The sequence below is a fragment of the Cyanistes caeruleus genome, chromosome 5 (assembly GCF_971803275.1).
Source record: "Cyanistes caeruleus chromosome 5, bCyaCae1.hap1.1, whole genome shotgun sequence".
NCBI lineage: Eukaryota > Metazoa > Chordata > Aves > Passeriformes > Paridae > Cyanistes > Cyanistes caeruleus.
Window position 1 is genome coordinate 41,887,461 of NC_141705.1, and position 18,762 is coordinate 41,906,222.

Consider the following 18,762-nt stretch of genomic DNA (forward strand, 5'->3'; position numbering starts at 1 on the left):
AGGATGGGTGGAGTTTGAAAAAGGGTTCCCTTGCCAAGATTCAAGAGCAATTCCCTTAATTCTGATGGCCTTTAGTTGGAAATACTGATTTTGCCCCCTGTAGTATTAATTGCAGCTGTTTCTGGAAAGATTGTGAAAGAAAATGATGGGAGAAATAAACTGGGTTTGGGGGAGGTCTGAATTCTTCCTTCATAAGTCTTCCCAGGAAGAAGTAGATCTGTCCCAGGGGCTCAATTATCTGTGTGCTTCACTCTTCTTTGCTCTGGTTTTGCACAGTAGTTCAGAGAGAAAGAAAGCATCAGCTCCACACTAATTGTACTTCCTCTGACACCAGCAATGCAAATTTTTTCCAATGTCCCCCTGAAATCTTATCAGGTCATGCCTGAATGAAATAAAATTAATTGAATTCTTTTGGTATAGCTTTCACTTTAGCTATGCTAGTGTGAAGATTTGAAGGACCCACTTTTTATTTCAAGGGCCATTTACACTTCTCTGGCAAAGAAACTGCAGTAATAAAAACATATGTTCCATCACATAGTGTGTGAATAGGAATCAGCCACACAGAATCTTCATGAACTAATAAACAAAATTTCACACATAACAAAACTGTTTCTGGACATAATACTAAGATATTTTTATATTTATATAAACGGCATTGCATAGTCTCTGAAAATTCCCACAATATCATACACTATACTACAAAAGAGATCAGCTTAAAAATGCTATTGTTTTCTTCCAAAATGTCCCAATATTGCATCAGTTAAATTGCCTTCCTTCTGTTTATCTCAAAAATTTGCTTATTAGCTTTCTGATTCATTTTTTTTTAATTTAAGTGAAATGATTAGTAAAAGGGTGAAATGAATATTTTAGATCTAAGTGAAAAGATAAATTAAAATATTTTACCCTTATTAAATATATATTTTTTCAGCAAAATAATTTAAACAGAGGAACAGCTTCAGTGAGACCTAAATCCTTAAATTATGTTTAAAGCTAAATGGACTTATGGGGGTTTTTGTAGAACAGGTCTGAACACAGGTATGTTTTAAAGCACTTTAATGAATCAATCTTAAATATGTGCCTAAATCCTATTTGCTTCACTGAAACTCAAACATGTTGCTTTCTGTGTACACATGTTGACCTCAGTCATTTCTGGTTTAATAACATAAGCCTACTGAACTGTCAGGAGTCAAACATTCCCCCATTTTTATATCCAGGGGTACCCATACGGGACTGCTAGTAACCCCTGGATATTTCTCCCAATAGAGAAGAATTGTCTGACCAATATAATATTGGAAACATCAGTCTCCAAAATTTGCACTGTTCTTGTTTCCTTGAAACACTGCAGTCTAAAGTGTTAGAAATACATGTGCTGGTACATATATGTGTGTGAGAGTATCTGGTGTACACAAGACAGATGTGTTTATTTGTAAGACACAGACTTTCTGGTTCTATTTTTGTGCCACAGAACTATTTCTAAGCATCTTGGATGGATATAGTAACCTCAAGGATTCAATGGTTCATGTTTTGTTCAAATGCTCCTTACAGGAAATTTGAATTGAAATATGGCTTTAAAGTGCTCTTAATTCTAGTCTCTTCTAAGACCTTTTCTTAAGATTCTGATGGTACATGTATGAGTTTCTAACAAAAACTAGTAGGAGAAAATGGTTTATTGAGCTTCAGAATGTACCTGCAAAATCAGAAAATGAACAAAATAGCACCTTCGTCTAATGTAATTGCTTCCTGTAAATATTAAGACAGCAAAATCAGATTTAGTGGCATGTGGTTTGAAGAGACTTTATGACTTGATATGCCAAACCCCAGGAGCTGAAGAGGTTAGAATAGTAACCAATACCTGATACTACTGAGAGCAGTAGTATGTGTATAAGCTGTGCACTTCTCCAGCCTGCAGTTCAGATCAAACTGTATGGCAGAGGAATTTCTGAGCAGATGGATCTACTAATTAGAGAGGAGGAATCATGAACTCAGAACTCTTAACTAACTCTATTCTGTCAGTTCCAAAGCCTTTGGAATTCTCCACTCATATTCCATCAGCCACAGCAGAAAACCTTGTACTGTAGTAGTATTAATCTTTTTAAATGTGTTCATATGTTTAAAAGCATCTCTGTTCACCTGAAAATTCCTCTGGCAACTTTCGTGCGAGCATGTGATTGGCATTTCCATAGAATGTCACACCCACATTGCATCCTCGAATAAGGATCAGAGCTTTAAGCTGGTGTGCTTCAGTTTCAGACAGTCTGACTGGAATTTCCTTTCTAAGCAAACATTCCAAAGCATGTTTTATTACACTTCTGGTAAAACATTTCAAATTTAAATGACAACAAAAAGAAAACATTTATTGCTTTAATACATAATAACAAGTGGATATTATTATTTTTAAGTACTTTAAAAACCCTAAGAACTATAATAGTTTGACGATTACAGAGATGTTAGCATGTGATTATACAGTGTTTTAATCTGTATTCATTTTATACATGAAATAAAGTTCATGAAACAGTAAGCAGCAACTCTGCTATGCATGTGTATTAGCTACAATTAGCAGCCTGATCCAGAAAATGCTGAGCACCCTCATACTTTGACCAGTCAGTGTGAGAAGATGGTCAGCAGCCTTCTAGGATGGGGCCCAAATGATGGCACTGGAAGAAGTATGTGATGGCAATGACAATATTTTAATGGACATTTTCTCATGGAATCTCTAAGAAAATACATTTTCATAGTCATTGATAAGCACCAGCTCACAACACTGCATGTGGCTGCATCACTTGCACAGTACACTTCCTGACAAACTGCATATACAATACATCTAGAATTCTCAGTATAGAGAGAACTGTAGCACTTACAAATTACCACAGGGAAAATACAGTTTATAGTAGCATTTCCAACAGTGACATTGCAACATTACTTTAGCGACTATGTTCCTTATGCAAAAGAAAAATAAAAAGTAGTCAGTGACATACTTCCTGAAATTTTAATACTGGCTTTCAGGTGTTAACAATCTAAAGTGCTTTCATGTTTCATACAGTTTTAAAAATTTTCAATTTATACAAAAAAAAAAATCCAAATATTTATAATTTATTCTATACATTTGTGAATGTATAATTTAGTCTATTCCTGTTTCCTCACCAAAAAAATTGGCATTGCCATCTCCCAAATCTCTCTTTTGAAACCAAGTCTGTGAGTTTGTTCCTTGAATATAAGCATCCAGAAAATAGCAAATTCCAGGGATATCACTCGGAAAATTTGGTGGAAGCTCCTCTCTTGAGCGCGGTGTGAACACAAAACCTGGGTATTCCTTTAACAACCTAGAACAAAAATTAATCACCTTGATTAAAAATCAATCTGTCACTAGTAAGTGCAGATAATCAATAATTCTTCAGTATGACAGGGAGAATCCAATTCAATTTTTATAGTTATTTACTAGAAATATAAAAAATAATATTTACTTGGTAACCTTGATACTTCTGCATCAGTGCAAATAACAGTATAGCCTCTTTTTTTGTCTTGGCAAGGTTTTGTATGTAGGTGCTGTTTGTTGTAAATATTTTCAAAAATTATTTAGTGCTGAAAGATAGCTCAGATCTGCACATCAAATGCACCATAATTAATATTTCAAAGAATGGAATACTGTGAACCATAAGGTTCATAATTAAATAATTATTAATTAAACTACTAACCATAATTAAACTACTCAGACCCTCCTATCAATTCTAATATTATTTGCTTTCTCACAGGTTGAAACAGTGACTGCTGATCTGTAAGGATAAGTGTTGATAACTCATATCAAAGCTTTCAAACAACTGCTGCAATATACAGGAGTTGTGCAAGGTGCCATAATATTATCAATGTGTCTTTAGAATTGCTAAATGAATCAAAATTAAAAAAACACCAAACAAAAAGGAGGTTAACACCTCCTTGGCTCAGAAAAAAACCCCAGAAACTCCACAACAACAATAGGTTAACCATTAATCAAATTGCCTATTTTCTAGGGGTATGATTCAAAATTATTTTCCATATGAGTGGAATAGAAGAACAATCACTCTTGGCCAACACTGCTTATGTTGACATGCATAAGCACAGGTGATGCTAATGCTCTCTGTGTTTTCTGAGTGCATGATCAAAAGGGTTACCTTCTCTGTGCTCTAATACCTGTGCTACTTTTTCTAAATCACCTAGCCAAGATCATCTAAAGCTTAGCACCATCTATGTCACATAACACATGCTGCAGGGGATGTCAGGAAGGATCCTGTGCCAAATTCTCTGTCTGATGTTGGATGCAGAATCCTGCCACAAGGCATTATCAGATATGTGGCAGTGGGTACAAGCTGAGTAGGAACAATAGATTACAGTCTAGGCTACAGTGAAGGTAGCAGAGCTTCCTTAAAAGGTTAAAAAAATAATTTATAAATTTGTTTATTTTACTCAGCCAAAAAAACCAAGAGGAAGATAACAGACTATTACTGTAACCACTGCAGGTGGACATTTTACATACTGCACTGTACCTGTAAGTTGTTGGACTGACATTTATTTTTCTAGGTATACTACAAGACTCAAACTTATTGGCAAGGGTTACATTATTTCCAAAAAGGCAGTAACGAGGCATTTTAACCCCAACAACTCCAGCAAAGACGGATCCAGAATGAAGGCCAATACGCATCTTTAAACAAAAGAAAAAAAACAGCATTATTAGGTAAAGTAGAATTGGTAAAGTCGATTTTATACATTATTTTTAATTAAAAAAAAAAAAAAAAAAGAATGAAAGAAAGAATGAGCTACCAAAATAAACAGAGTTAGCAGTGTCTCCTTAAAATATCTGTACTCTGGTCATTACCGCTCATGGAGAGGGAACTAGCTGAAGTTTATCTTGCACTGCATTTTTAGTGAGTAATTCTACCATGTCAAAATATGACTGTGAACTGCTGTGAACTTGGCTCATACTCAGATTTTTTGACTCTTACTTAGCTGATGCTGCTTTCTATGATTCTTTCTGGTGGGTTTTTTTTTTGAGCTGTGATCTTTCTCTCATGTGCTTTATAGATGTGTAGAGGTGTTTTCTTCAGAAGAGAATTCTGACTAAATAATGGCATGATGTCAGAAAGCTTGTATGTCTACTCTGCATACTACTCTTTACATATGAAGAGAATATCATACCATTATGAAGAAGTTGCAGTTTCTAACTTTCACTGTAAAAGCAGAAAAACCTGCAACAAAACCAAAATCCACCCACACAGTAAAGATGGCTGAAATATGTTCATCAAAATGTATGTTGGATTCAAAGTATGCCATTTGCGGTCACAGCTTTTTTTCTTGGCAATTGATATGTAAAATGACAGTAGACTGTGTGAGAAATTTATTGCTTTGCACAATAGCCAAGTGTTTCATGAAGCATTTAATTAAAATAGATGCATGCTTTCATTAAAAAGATATTGTTTCCTTCTAAGAAGCTTCTGTTAGGTACTTACACAATACAAATTTTTTCTCCTCATCTTAAAATAATCTTAAAAATATAGTAGTATCATTTGCATGTAAATTATAAACCTGTTATAATATTGCCAGGATGTTTCCAGATTTTTTAAGTGTAACTTAATTTGATACTGCAAAATACAAAAAGAACAACATTTATTTATAATACAATACTGTATTCTATATGTTCTCTGTGATAAATGTGGAGCATATAATCCTCTTATTAACCATTTTCTTTGTCTTGGAATACAAGTAATCCTTAATCTAAAATTAAAAAAAAAAAAAAAAGGCATTAAGCTTTCTGGAGGAACAAATGAACAGATTAATGTTAAAAATTAGCAAAGACATAATGAACTAAGACACATCTATTAAAAATACCAGGATACCATTCCAGGCCTTTTGAACTATGTCGAAGGTCCACATCATTTTTCATGCATACAGGCCTTTCTTTTTCTTTTTCAGTAAGAGATGATCTTATATGAAAATTTCAGTACATGTGTAAGTTCTTGCTGAAAGGAAGCCATAAATATAATTACCACTGAATTTAACAGTTGCTTTGACAGCATTAACACCATTATCTTATGGTGGTTCAGTATCTGACTGTGAAACAAGAACAGCAATGGAATCCTTTAAAGATGTGTGGATTACTACAATCAGAACGTCTTTGGGCATTCATATTCATAGCTTCTGCGTCAAAAGACTTGGAAGTCTAATTTGGAAAGAGGATTAGTCATTTCCTTAGAAAAGAGAATATTCCATGCCACTGACAGTTTTATTGCTACTGAGACAAGAATTGCACCGTGTCAGATTGCACCTATTGACTTCACTGCATTTCTCTTTTGGATTTATTTTCAGACTTCTATTTCACTTTTACCGCTCCACAAAACTCATCCATAGATCTAAAAAGATCAGCTCCTCCAGCCACAGTCACTTGATTCCCCAAATCTCTAAGTTAATGCAATGATGTGAAATTTGCTTGAGAAAAAATCCCAGAAAGCAACTAAACAAACAAGAAAGCTCACTTTAACCAAATAAAATACAATAAAATATATGACCTTGATAGGCTCTCCATGGGGAGACACCACCTCGTCTGACAGTTCCATCATCTTCAGGGCCATCAGTGCTATTTGAACAGCATGCGTTTCACTTTCTTTGTGTAAGCCTCCAGCAACACAGTAGGCATCTCCAATAGTCTCAACCTAAAACAGGCATATTTGTTCCTTACTCTTAGTTTGATAAACGTAAAAGAGCTGCCTAACTTCAGTAAGAATCATAGCTAATACAATTCTTGCCCAAGTCTTAGTTTTTCTGCAAAATGTTTTAACTACTGGACAAATCCTGCAGTAAAAGGGAAAATTGCACGACTTTTATTTATTGCTGGGCATAATCCTAAAATACTTTTCCTTTTTCATTTACTGTCAGGAACTCCCAGCTACATTAAACACCTGCTTACTCCAGAGTCACAGCACTGTCATTGAAATTAATTTTAAAAATTATCTCCTAAGTTTTGATGGATTTCATTCTTGGCTGAATGAACAACTGTTTATGTTCATTTTTTAAATTGTTTGTTTTGTGATTTGTTTTGTCTTTCATCTGAAAAAGGTTTGTGGCAAAATAAGTTTTGGACCTCTATTATCTTCTGTCCCACTTAGCCTTAATTTCCTTTCCTGACCCAGAATCCCATGGAAAAGCAATGAATTGTGTACCTTGTAGACATCTAGCTCTCCACATTGGTAATCGAAGCGAGTATAAAGCTCATTAAGCATGGTGATAACCTGCATAGGTGAGCATTGGGAACAGATGGCAGTGAATCCAACAATGTCAGAAAAAAGCATTGTGACATTATTAAATTTCTTGGCTTGTACAACTTGTCCCTGCCACAGCTGCTGAGCAACCTCTCCAGGAAAAATTGAAAATAGAAGATCTACAGTCTTCTTCTTCTCTTCTTCAAGTGCTTGATGGGCCTGCTCAAGGGTTGCCTTTAGCTTTCCTAATCTCTTCTTCAGTCCATCCTGGGCTCTGGCCTGCTCTCCTATCAGAACAACATCTCTTAGAGCATTGTGAATGGGAATATCAGAGAGGTACAATCCACGTCCTGTAAAATCTTCTAGTCTGTCCACACAGGGAGATCCCAAGAATAGAATGGCACTGGATTCAAAAATATAGATCATTTGGCCTTTAAGATCCATTACCTGAAATAGGTAAAGAAACAAGAATTCATGCAAAACATGCCTGGCAGTGGTCTAGAAGCAGGAAGTTCTAGAGAAAATACATTTTGCTAAAATGTAAGAAAATCAAGACTGGTCTGTAGTCCTTAATTTTCATTTAGTTGCTTAGAGAAAACATGGTGTGCTGAATCACAGAGCCGTCAAGTAAGTCCATTTCTATTCAGTCCTCTGGTACAAGAGGACCCCAGCTTGAGGATAAACACCTAATTATGTCTGAGTATCAGTTTATCTTAGGGAGAAAAGAAAACCAAGAAGAATAATTTTGTGTACCTTCAGCAATTGATAAAATGTGTTACTACAGTGGCCTCTAAATTTCTTCTAATAACTAGTTCATGTACCATTTTCTCCATGAGATAAAGTGAGAAAATCTGCTTCAGTTTTATCATAGGATGTTCAGTACTCACTGCAATTTAAAATTAAAGGCAGAAATGGCAGGAATATCCAATTTTATTAGTCTAAAAAAGAAAAATATTTTATGTGAAGTGTTTTTATGTCCCTTCTGTAGTGGGCTGTAAAATGTGAAAGGCGCTACTGAGCTTAGCTTAACACAGCTTTGGAAGACCACTTTTTAAATAAAATTTGTTCCTTACTAATAGGCATTTGCATATGCAAGTACATGCAAAATCAAAGCCGACTCTACCACCCCTCGTAATCATTCTAGTGCAGAAATGGAGCTGAGATGAAGTAGCTACAGCTTTTAATAGTAGCCACATTAGTAACTGGGTAAAACTTTTTTACCGTTCTTCAATTAAGTTTTTGGAGTGTTGAGTCTGAACTAATTCATCCCGGAGTGCCTCAGGTATATATAAGCTGGAATTGAGCTGGGACCAAGAACGAATAAAAACAGTCATTGAATACTCAATGTTTTTTATTGTCCCAGGTCATTTGTCACAGACTCAGCTTCTGCAAAGATAGCTGTAACCCCATCAGCTGAAACGAAGTGAAACCTTTGGTGATTGCATCTGATGAAAACATCAAAGATACCAAAACGATACCAGAAGTTGAACGATCACAGAAAATCTGTTTATTTTCCCCAAACCTAGAGCTGCTCCCCAAATGACTCAGGGGCACTTTTCCTGACACTGTCTTTGTGCTGAAGATGCCCATATTCTCAGCAGCATGGCCTATCACTGGCTTTATCTCAGTATTTCAAATTATTCAAATCAGGTCAAATTTGCAGTCAGATTTTACTTGTGTAAAAGTCCTAAAGCAGCGTTTTGACTGAACATTGCCTTCAGAATCTGAATTACATCTGACCACCCTAATTATATCATTATTATACAGTTATATCAGATGTAGAAAATGCAAAATGCAGCACGTTTTGTGGCTATTTTAACTCCATCTGAGGAAAACAAATTCCTTGTAGAAGTAAGGGTAATAAAAAGTCTCTTACCATGGACGGTTTCATATCAGTATTATCCCATCTTCTAACTCGTACCGTAAACTGCATATTTAGCATTGTCATTATTCCACTGAAAGTGCAGCTTACTTTGGGGGTAAGAATTTCAAAATACTCTTCAAAATTTGGCTTAGCTTGAAATTCTCTCCTGGTCAAAAGTCTTCTTATCCCATTTCCAATTTGAAGAACTGACATATCCTTGTCAAACATAAAATGAAATGGGAAAGTCTTACAGAACACAGAGGCAGGAATCACAAGTGAAGACTGTGGCTTACACGGAGATAAGGAAGGTTTTGCACTTTTGACTTGTATAGAATACATCAAATAAGGCTGATTAGCAAACTCAGTGCAGTCATTATGGAAACAAGGAGGCATGAGCATCACTTCCACCTCAGTTTCATACAAAATATGAGCTGCTGCTTTAATGATACCAGGTAGAATAAGACTTGTGATTTTCTTAGGAAAGAAATAATAAACATTTAAGAAGTCCTGATCTTTCTCCAGGCATAATATGGAGGCATCTTCAAGTCTGTCCTTTTTTCCTGCTTCTTGGCTGTGGCTACTCTGCTTCAGCAGAGTGGTGAAACTATTCAAGAAGTCCTTAAGGGTGCCTCCAATAACCCCTAATATGTGTTCATCCTCTTCATAGCATATTTTGAATAGCTCTTCACCAAGAGATTCCCGTAGAGACTCCACGGGAACACCTGCACAGAACCACATTTTAGTCAGAACTGCACTCATCATCCTGAATCACAGGCTAACCTCCTCATTTTTTTCAACCTAGGCCAAAACAAACCATCAATATCCTTCCCTGATGCAGTATTGACACCTGAGGGCACTCTCATTTAGGAGTTCTGGAAACAAGGCCTGGAAATGGGGAGACAATTTGTTTTAGTATGGAAAGATCTGAGAGTCAGTGTTCTTTGTAGAGATGTAGACAAAATAGATGCAAGATTTGACTCGATCCCCTTACATTGATCCAAGGAGTAAAATAAGATGTTTAAAAACTAACATAAGAATAACATAGGATCTGCAGATATAAGTACTATGCACAATCCAGTACATTAAATGACTCTGGGAATATTCTGGAGCACTGAGGCCAATTGGCACTGAATGGCTCAGATCTTTGCTAGTAAATTTGTTTTACCTGGATAGCTGCATGCAAACTGACTGTTGGGAATGTTCCATTTCCTTAACTGTTACTGGGAATCCTTTAAAAACGTTTCTTACAGACCAGTTGTGTGCCTGGACCAGTTTAACAGTTTAAATGTACAGAAGACCATTTTCAGACCTTTCAGTTCCAGGAAATGTAAATTTACTATTATAGATGTAGCCAGAATTACATATTGCAGAATTCTCTTCTGACACACAACAATCTTCAGAATATGAAGTAACATACTACTAACAAGACTAATTTATTGTCTCAAATTTATAACTAATTTATATAAAATATATTATTATCTATTTATAGAAAATATATTTATTTATATATATATTATTAAACAAGCTTACATTACCTGCTGCATTAGCATGATCACTGATTATTTTTTCAAAATCTTCTCTATCACCAGTTTTTCTGCAAAGATCATAAAAATATAAATAAAGCCCTTAAATTACCAAGATAAAAGTGGTAAAAATAGTAAGTACAAAAATTACCTTGTCTTTAAAGTGTACAGACCCAGTTCTGCTGATCAAATATGAAGTTTTTTAATTAATTCAAAAGGGAGTCTTGGTATAATCTTAGATTATCCTGTGCATTTCTGGTAAATTAAGGTTTTGGTAGTCTGAGCTCAAATTATGGATTTTGGTCAAATGCTATTGCTTGTCATTGTAACAGTCCTGGCTTTTTGTTTGGTTTGTGTTTTTTTCTTGAAGCCAAAACTACATTTTATAACATATTGTATAATATAATTGGAATTTATATTCAAGCATTTTTTGTAACTACACTGCATTTAATTCAAAAGAGGTGAAAATTCCTGCTTTGAAAGGAAATACAAATAACAACTATTAACCTCAAAATTACTTATTCATTGGTAGTAATGCAGATATTTGACACAAAACTGCAGCCCTCTGAGTTCTCTGAGGACAATAAATGTCAAACAATGTTTGACTCAAAGTTATGAGAATGACATATAGCTTAGATTAACCTTCACATAAGCAATAAACTCCTGATACATGTCTTCTGAATTTCTTCACTTGGACTATCATAGGTATATTTATATGTAAAAGCGATACAGACATTCAGATTTGCTTTACATTTGCATTATTGCCTCCTTCAGAATATCACAGTAATTTTTCCTTTTCAACTAATACTCCAGGGAAGCAACACATAATTAAAGAATGGGAAAACATTCATAGCAATAAGCCAGTCAGCAATTGCAAAGCACATCTGACCCACTATCTTTGGTTCAGTCAATGTATGTAAAGTGCTTTAAAAATACCAAGTGTAATTTAAAAGATGCACTGCAATTATCTATTCTTATCATAGTGAGCAACAGTGTAGCTTCCATCTCAATTATTTTTCTTAAGAAAGAAGATTTAAACTGATGGGTTTATTTTTTCAGATGCATTCAATAAACTGAATCCTCAGTGTACCATGAGATGCTAAGAAATTCTTACTCTGTATAAGGCTCAAATGATTAATATTGGATTATTACTAAGAAGTGCTGAAAATTTATCCGAGTTCCTCAGAAACAGAAACCAGAAGCCAAGTGAGCTCAGGAAAACATCCAAGTCAGTATCTGTAGTGTATGAGTATTCACTGTATCAGAAACCAAATTCTTTCGTATAATACTAATTGTATCTAAATTATTTCCCTGGGATCTTAGAAACACTGGGCTAGATCCATATACAACCATATCTCTTGTTCCATCTATGCCAAGCCTTGCCTGTCTCCCTGTACAATTTGCCCATTAAGTCAACTTTGTGAGTGAGGTAAATATTTGTGAATATTTTTAAATAAATGAAATCATTACTAGCTTACATTATGTGAAATGTTACACACCAATTTGACAAGATAATTGCATATAAATTCCAGAAGTCTTGATTCCCAGTCACCACCCCATTCCTGTCAGAAAAACATTTTTGCAGTGAAATTAGTTACAAAACCATTACACTTACATACCTGGTTTCTTTTATTCTGTGTTTTGCAAGTGTTCTCTGCAGTGCAAGATTTAGCCTTTCAAACTGGGGAAAAAATAAGTATGTCATATGTATCTATGTCATTGCTGAAAATTTAATCATGAGATAACATTCCTATACACAAAATTACTTTGCCATCCTTGGTACTAACAACATTTTTTCAAGTCAGTATTGTTGTTAGAAACAGCATGTCCCTTCTGTGGTTACAGGGTTTACTTTATGTTCATCTCTTCAGCTCCAGTACCACTGTAATTAAGCCCCTCATGTACACCAGCAGTTGTGTATTTTAAATACAGTGATGTTCTCTACCTCCAAATTTTCAGATGGCAATAAAGACAGTGCTGCTAAGAAATAAGTATAACTAACACAGCCTTCTATGAGTACAAATCCCACCCTCAAAAAAACCCACAAAATACCATGAATACAAAATTATTTTAAAGAAAAAGAATAATTTTTGCTATGTATGCCATGACCCCAAACATCCTCCATATGAAAATGTAGTCACTGTAGACAGCCTTTATAAAAGGATTCTCTAATAAAAGACACTTTGGAGTACAATGAATATTTTCCTTAAAATACTTCAATCCCATGACTCCATATGCCTTCTGCAGTTCCTAATTGGAACAGATGGAACATTTTCCAAATATGCATATTTCAAATTTTTAGGGCCAGTAAAGCTGTCATATGTATATAGTCTCTAATATTCAAAACCCAAACTTCCCCCACAGACAGGGTCATAGAATAGTACTATACTGCCATGACAGAACTCGGCTGTGAGGCTTCCTGTGGCCTGGCTTTTCTTTGGTTCACATTCCCTCAAGAAACTGCACCTTTTACTTCTTGTATTTCCAGGAGGAAAGTTTGCACAAAGAAAGAAAATATATTCTGGAAATGTTCTCCAAGGAAAAACTGAAAGTGAATTAGGTAAGTAGAAACACATCTATATATATATATATATATACACCACATACCATGTATATCAACACAATATAAATTACAGCTGTGTAGAAACTGATACAGTAAGTGGAATGCCATCCAATCCATTAATAAATGAGCAATGTTTTCCATATTTCTATAAAGAAAGAAGCAAATTAAACAACAACATGCACTACATTGTGTCTCAAATTTAATCAGAAAGTTGTCTGGATGCACTTTGTCCTGGACTTCCATGCATAGTTCGCTGTTTCCAGAAGCTCACCAAACCACAGGGATCATGATGCAGCCCTGTTTTGGAGCTTCCAGTTGGAAAGAAGATGATGTTACTCAATGACATTTAAGAAAGGTAAATTATCTAAGCAATGAAAAATATGGTTCTAAACAAGCACAGCCCTTTTATGGAAAAACAGGGCTAGGAAGATGCTTAGGGCTTGACCCTAAATCAGCATGAGAACAGACTTGGACAAAGTTCTAATGAATATGACTTGAATAATTTTAGTAGTAACAACTGTAACCTTGAATTTCAGTGGTTCCTAGGGTACATGGTTGGTCATAAGATCTTCACTTTGCCAAGCTTTATCCCAGCTGATGAACTAGCCTATCATAATTAAATAATAGGCAACTGCATACATTTATACCACTCTTTAAAGAGAAAAATACCCCAGTTATTAAATATCCCACCAACAGCTATATACTAGAAAAGCAATATAGAAATCATGGCACCCTGGAAAGAGTGCTTTGCCAATTCATTTTTGGGTTACAAGTCTTTTCCTTTATAAATTTAGAGATTAGTTTAAAGGTTTAAAGGGATGCATTCCATCTGTATAAATGCAGTAGAGGTAAAAAGGAGTTTTTCAAAACTTAATTATCTGGAGGTTTAGTGAATGAATAATAGATGAAGAGCTGCATAACCAGATCTGCAAACAAATTTAACAAAACTCCAGCACATTAAGTAAGGTACACTGAATGTCCAAGTAATGGGATTGTAATTAAATGAGTGTACAGAATTGTCCATTTGTTATTTGTAGTCCCAGAATGTCAGTCAGATCCTTCAGACTTCCCACTGAATTTGAGACAAGGCCAAGTGCTGGATGTTATGGAGCTGTATTTTTCATGTTCTTTTTACAGAACATGATGGTATTCATCTCCACTCAAGCAAGCCTGCACTAGACCTGTTTTCAGTGAAGTTGAGCAGAGACATAAGAATATCTTTGTGGTAAACATGAACAGTAATAGTTTTAAAAATAGTATGACAGGAGGTTAGTATCACAGCAGATGGAAACATCTATTTTAATTTTTTTGTGATAATGACTAATGCACTTAGCAGTTTGGATTCAGTTAGGTGAAATGATGAGATGACCACATAATTTACATAATTAGGTAACAAGGCAGAATTTCTATTACTATATCTCTATGTAAAAAAATAGTACAAAAATAGATGGATTTAAAAAGAACAATTAAAAAGATCAGTGGAAGGTTGCAAATACAAGGCAAAATAAGGGAAATACAATGGAAGGGATGATGTGTGCAACACAGATTGTGGCAAAATTAGATCCAGAAGGAATGGAAGTGGATTTAATCTATGGAGAACGGTGTAAGAACACAAACTTTTAAGTCAAAGCAACTTTCTAAAGGCTTACATCTAAAGGCAGGCATAGAATACTCTTTTAAGATTTATAGTTAAATGCTAAAAAGTTTTATTTAGTATCTATTTACCTCAGGAAAGATTAGTTTGCAGATGCTTTCAGTCAGTGTGTGCAGGTACACTCTACTTCTGCTCGTTTTCCGTTGTGGAAGGTTTCCTTGACCATCTTTTTCATGGACTTCTTTGCAGATGGGCAAAGCTGCTCTAGAGCTGTTTTCTGTGCAGTCCTTGTCATGTTCCTCCGTAATGTGACCTTGAGTCAGTAAGGAGAAAGGACATTCTCCTGTGATCTTCAAGTCTTTCAGTTTTGTACAGAACATACTGTACGACGCCTCTCTCTTGAGATTAGGAATACTTAGCTCTGCGTTAGTTCACTTCTGTTTACTAACAAGAGCAGATGTCAAAATAATAAGTTGATAAGGCAACCACTGTGGAAGGTTATTGGTAGCTATAAATCACCACAGGAAAAAATTGTGCCCCTACAAAACAAGAAAGGAAAAAAGAATTACAAACATTTATTTTCTCTTTTAAATTCTCGTGATGCGCCAGTTTTATCTTAAATAAATGAAAATAATGTCTTTTTGAGGTCATAGCTCTTGTCCCATTTTAAGCATGTAATATCTACTGACTTCAGTGCTTCAGATTGCATGCATGGTTAAGTTTTGTATGAGTTGGGACTCAAGTGATTAAGGCACACTGTCTCTTACCGAACACATATTTGGTCACTTTGATAGATGAGGTTTCTGAAGGAGTGGAATTCCAATGAGGATACCTTTTTGATTCTTTGTAAGTAGCTATTAAAAGCTATGTCACATGGCACAATGAACTGGTTAGTTACGAATACTTAAATCTAAACTTACTTGATGTCCAAGATATCTTTCATGTAACAGGGAAACATATGACTTAAGTTAGTGTGTGTACTTCTTAAACAGTAAACCATCCATGACCAAAGGTTAGAGTCTCTTGTAAAAACAACTGACTGGTGACAACTCACATCTTGGGAATTTGACCACACAACTGCAGTTGCTTGGAAACACTAAGGGATTTTACGCTTTTGAAGGTGGTATTTTCTAAACAACACATTAAAAAAAAGCCGCATTTTAAATTTTTATAATGGTTCCATTTGTTACAGGGCCAAAGCCCAGCTAGAACTTAATCTGATTACTGCCATAAAACACAAAAATGTTTTTACAAATACATCAGCAACAAAAGGAGGGCTAAGGAGAATCCCCATCCTTTACTGGATGTAGGAGGCGTAGTGGCAAAGGACAAGGAAAAGGCTGAGGTACTTGGTGCCTTTTTTGCCTCAGTCTTTAATAGTGGGAACAGTTGCCCTCAGGATATCAAGAGCCTGTGCTGGAAGACAGAGACAGAGAGCAGAATGATGCTCCTATAAACCAGGAGATGGTCAGTGACCAGCTACACAACATATACACAGGTCCATGGGGCTAGATGGGATCCACCCAAGGGTGTAAAGGGAACTTTAAAGTTTCCTTTAAAAGATATGACCTGACAGCCTGACTTCAGTCAGGCTCAGTCAGCCAGGGAAGGTCCTGGAGTAGATCACCTTGAGTGCCATCACACAACACATGCAGGACAACCAAGGGATCAGGCACAGCCAGCATGGGTTTAGGAAAGGCAGATCCTGCCTGAAAAGTCTGGTCTCCTTCTATGACAAGGTGACCTGCTCAGTGGATAAAGGAGAAAGTCTACCCAGACTCAAATAAAGCCTTTGACACCATTTCCCACAACATTCTGGAGAAACTGGCTGCTCATGGCTTTCACAAGCATACCCTTTGCCAAGCAAAGAACTGGCTGGATGACCAAGCCCAGAGAGTGTTGGTAAATGGAGTAACATCCAGCTGGCAGCCAGTCACTAGTCACTAGTGGTGTTCCCCAGGGCTCAGTACTGGGGCCAGACCTGGTTAACATCTTGATGAATGACCTTGACATGGAGATTGAGTGTACTCTCAGTCAGTCTGCAGGCTGTATAAAGCTTGGTGGGAATGCTGTTCTGCTGCAGAGGGATCTGGACAGGATGGATCTATGCACTGAGGCCAATCATATGAGGTTCAACAAGATCAAGTGATTCTTCCTGCCCTTGGATCACAACAGCCCCATGCAGTGCTACAGGCTGAGTGAGAGTGACTGGAAAAGTACCCAGGAGAAAAGGACCAGGTGCTGGAGGGGCTGGTCAACAGCAGCTGAACATAATCCAGCAGTGCCCAGGTGGCCAAGAAGACCAAGCATGATTCAAGCATGCAGGCTTGAATCAGCAATGGTGTGGCCAGCAGGACCAGGGCAGTGACTGTCCCTCTGTACTCAGCACGGGTAAGATCACACCTTGAACCCTGCATCCAGTTCTGGGCCACTCAATACAAGAAGGACATTGAGGTGCTGGAGCATGTCCAGAGGACGAGAGAGCTGGGGAAGGGTCTGGGTTACAAGTCTTATGAGGATCGGCTGGGGAAGCTGGGTGTGTTTATCCTGAAGAGAAGGAGGCTCAGCAAAGACCTTAGTGCTTCTAAAAGGAAGCTGTAACAAGGTGAGGATCAGTCTTCTCTCAGGTAACAAGTGTCAAAATGAGAAGAACCAGCCTTCAGTTTTAACAAGGGAGGTTTAGACTGGATATTAAGAAACATTTCTTCAAAGAAAGGGTGCTCAAAAATTGGAACAGGCTGCCCAGGGAAGAGGTAGAATCATCATCCTTGGAGGCATTTAAAAGATGTGTAGATGTGGCACTTAGGGACACAGTTTAGTGATGATGATTTATTTCAGTTAGTCTGAAAAAGGCTCTTTCTTTCATTTTCTACTGACTGTATCTCACTGAATCAGATTCTCTCATCCCCATATAATACTCTTTAAAAATAATCCTCAAGAGCTTTTGGTGAATCTGGAAGCAGCTAAGTATTACATTTTTCTCTCTGGAGATACAACAACTACTTCTCTCAAAGGCACTAGGGCTTTAATAAGCCTGTGCACTACACCATTTGTTTCTGCCCCCGAGACACCCTAAGGGCATTTGAGGTCACACAGCAACTGTATCAGGCTTAAAAATAACTAATTCCCTGATACAGGTTATCAGCTGCTGCTTTTGAAACAGCTGGAATGAATGGCGCAGCAGAGGAGTGCTGCAGACACAGCACAAATAGCAGGGATAAAAGCAGAAATAGGCAGGAGCTACTTTGATTGGACCTGCTGCTAAAAAAATATTTGGCAGAAAAGGCACTTTTAAAGTATGCTGTAGTACTGATGGTGTCAGGCCAGGCTCTAGGGGACATCTATCAAAATTAATGTCTTGTTTTAAGAATCAATAAACACAATGCTAAGAACAAGTGGCTGAAGAATGTTTGTGTAACATTTTATATTTCTGATTTCAGTTTTTACACAGAAACTCATTTGTTTCTGCTGTATGGACATCGGCAATGCTTCATTTTTTACTGCTGAATAACACTGGGTAGCAAAAAAGGCAGTGAAAAAATTAAAAAATTTAAAGCAGGAATCATACTCCAAATACATAAATATACATAATACTTTATACTGTAAACATTGCTATATACGTGGAGAGATAGACAGACAGATAGATATTTTTTATTCAGAAGCCATTACATTCCCAATATTACTACACTAAGAAAGAAAAGCAGAAAATAACCATATTTTACATAGTTGGACTGATGTGTGTACTGAAGTTAAACACACAGATATACATGCACAATTTTTTAGCCAAAGCTAAAAAAAATTATGTTCTATGGATCTTCAGTATATACTCATATGCTTTGCTGAATTTTAGCCTTAAATTTCAAGATAAATTTTAAATTTATAAAGTAACTATTAAAATTTCTTAAGTATATCAGCACTTTAAAAGGAAAAAAGCCTCTGAAATAAGTTTCTATAGAAAAATGTAGAATTAGACATTTTAAATATCTCCCAGGGAA

General features: G+C 36.2%; 1 protein-coding gene across 4 annotated transcripts in view; it reads right to left on the reverse strand.

The window, feature by feature from the left end:
* Positions 1-2,327: 2,327 nt before the first annotated feature.
* GUCY1A1 (guanylate cyclase 1 soluble subunit alpha 1) overlaps positions 2,328-18,762 on the reverse strand; it is a 35,133-nt gene continuing 18,698 nt past the window's right edge. For all 4 annotated transcript variants that reach the window (XM_086891187.1, XM_086891189.1, XM_086891190.1 and 1 more), the window contains 8 exons: positions 14,899-15,306; positions 12,230-12,291; positions 10,623-10,681; positions 9,100-9,809; positions 7,185-7,670; positions 6,534-6,677; positions 4,518-4,672; positions 2,328-3,320 (listed from right to left, as the gene is read on the reverse strand). In XM_086891187.1, the coding sequence (XP_086747313.1) occupies positions 3,119-3,320; positions 4,518-4,672; positions 6,534-6,677; positions 7,185-7,670; positions 9,100-9,809; positions 10,623-10,681; positions 12,230-12,291; positions 14,899-15,147 (2,067 nt within the window). In that variant the 5' untranslated portion in view covers positions 15,148-15,306 and the 3' untranslated portion in view covers positions 2,328-3,118. The remainder of the gene's footprint in view (positions 3,321-4,517; positions 4,673-6,533; positions 6,678-7,184; positions 7,671-9,099; positions 9,810-10,622; positions 10,682-12,229; positions 12,292-14,898; positions 15,307-18,762) is intronic.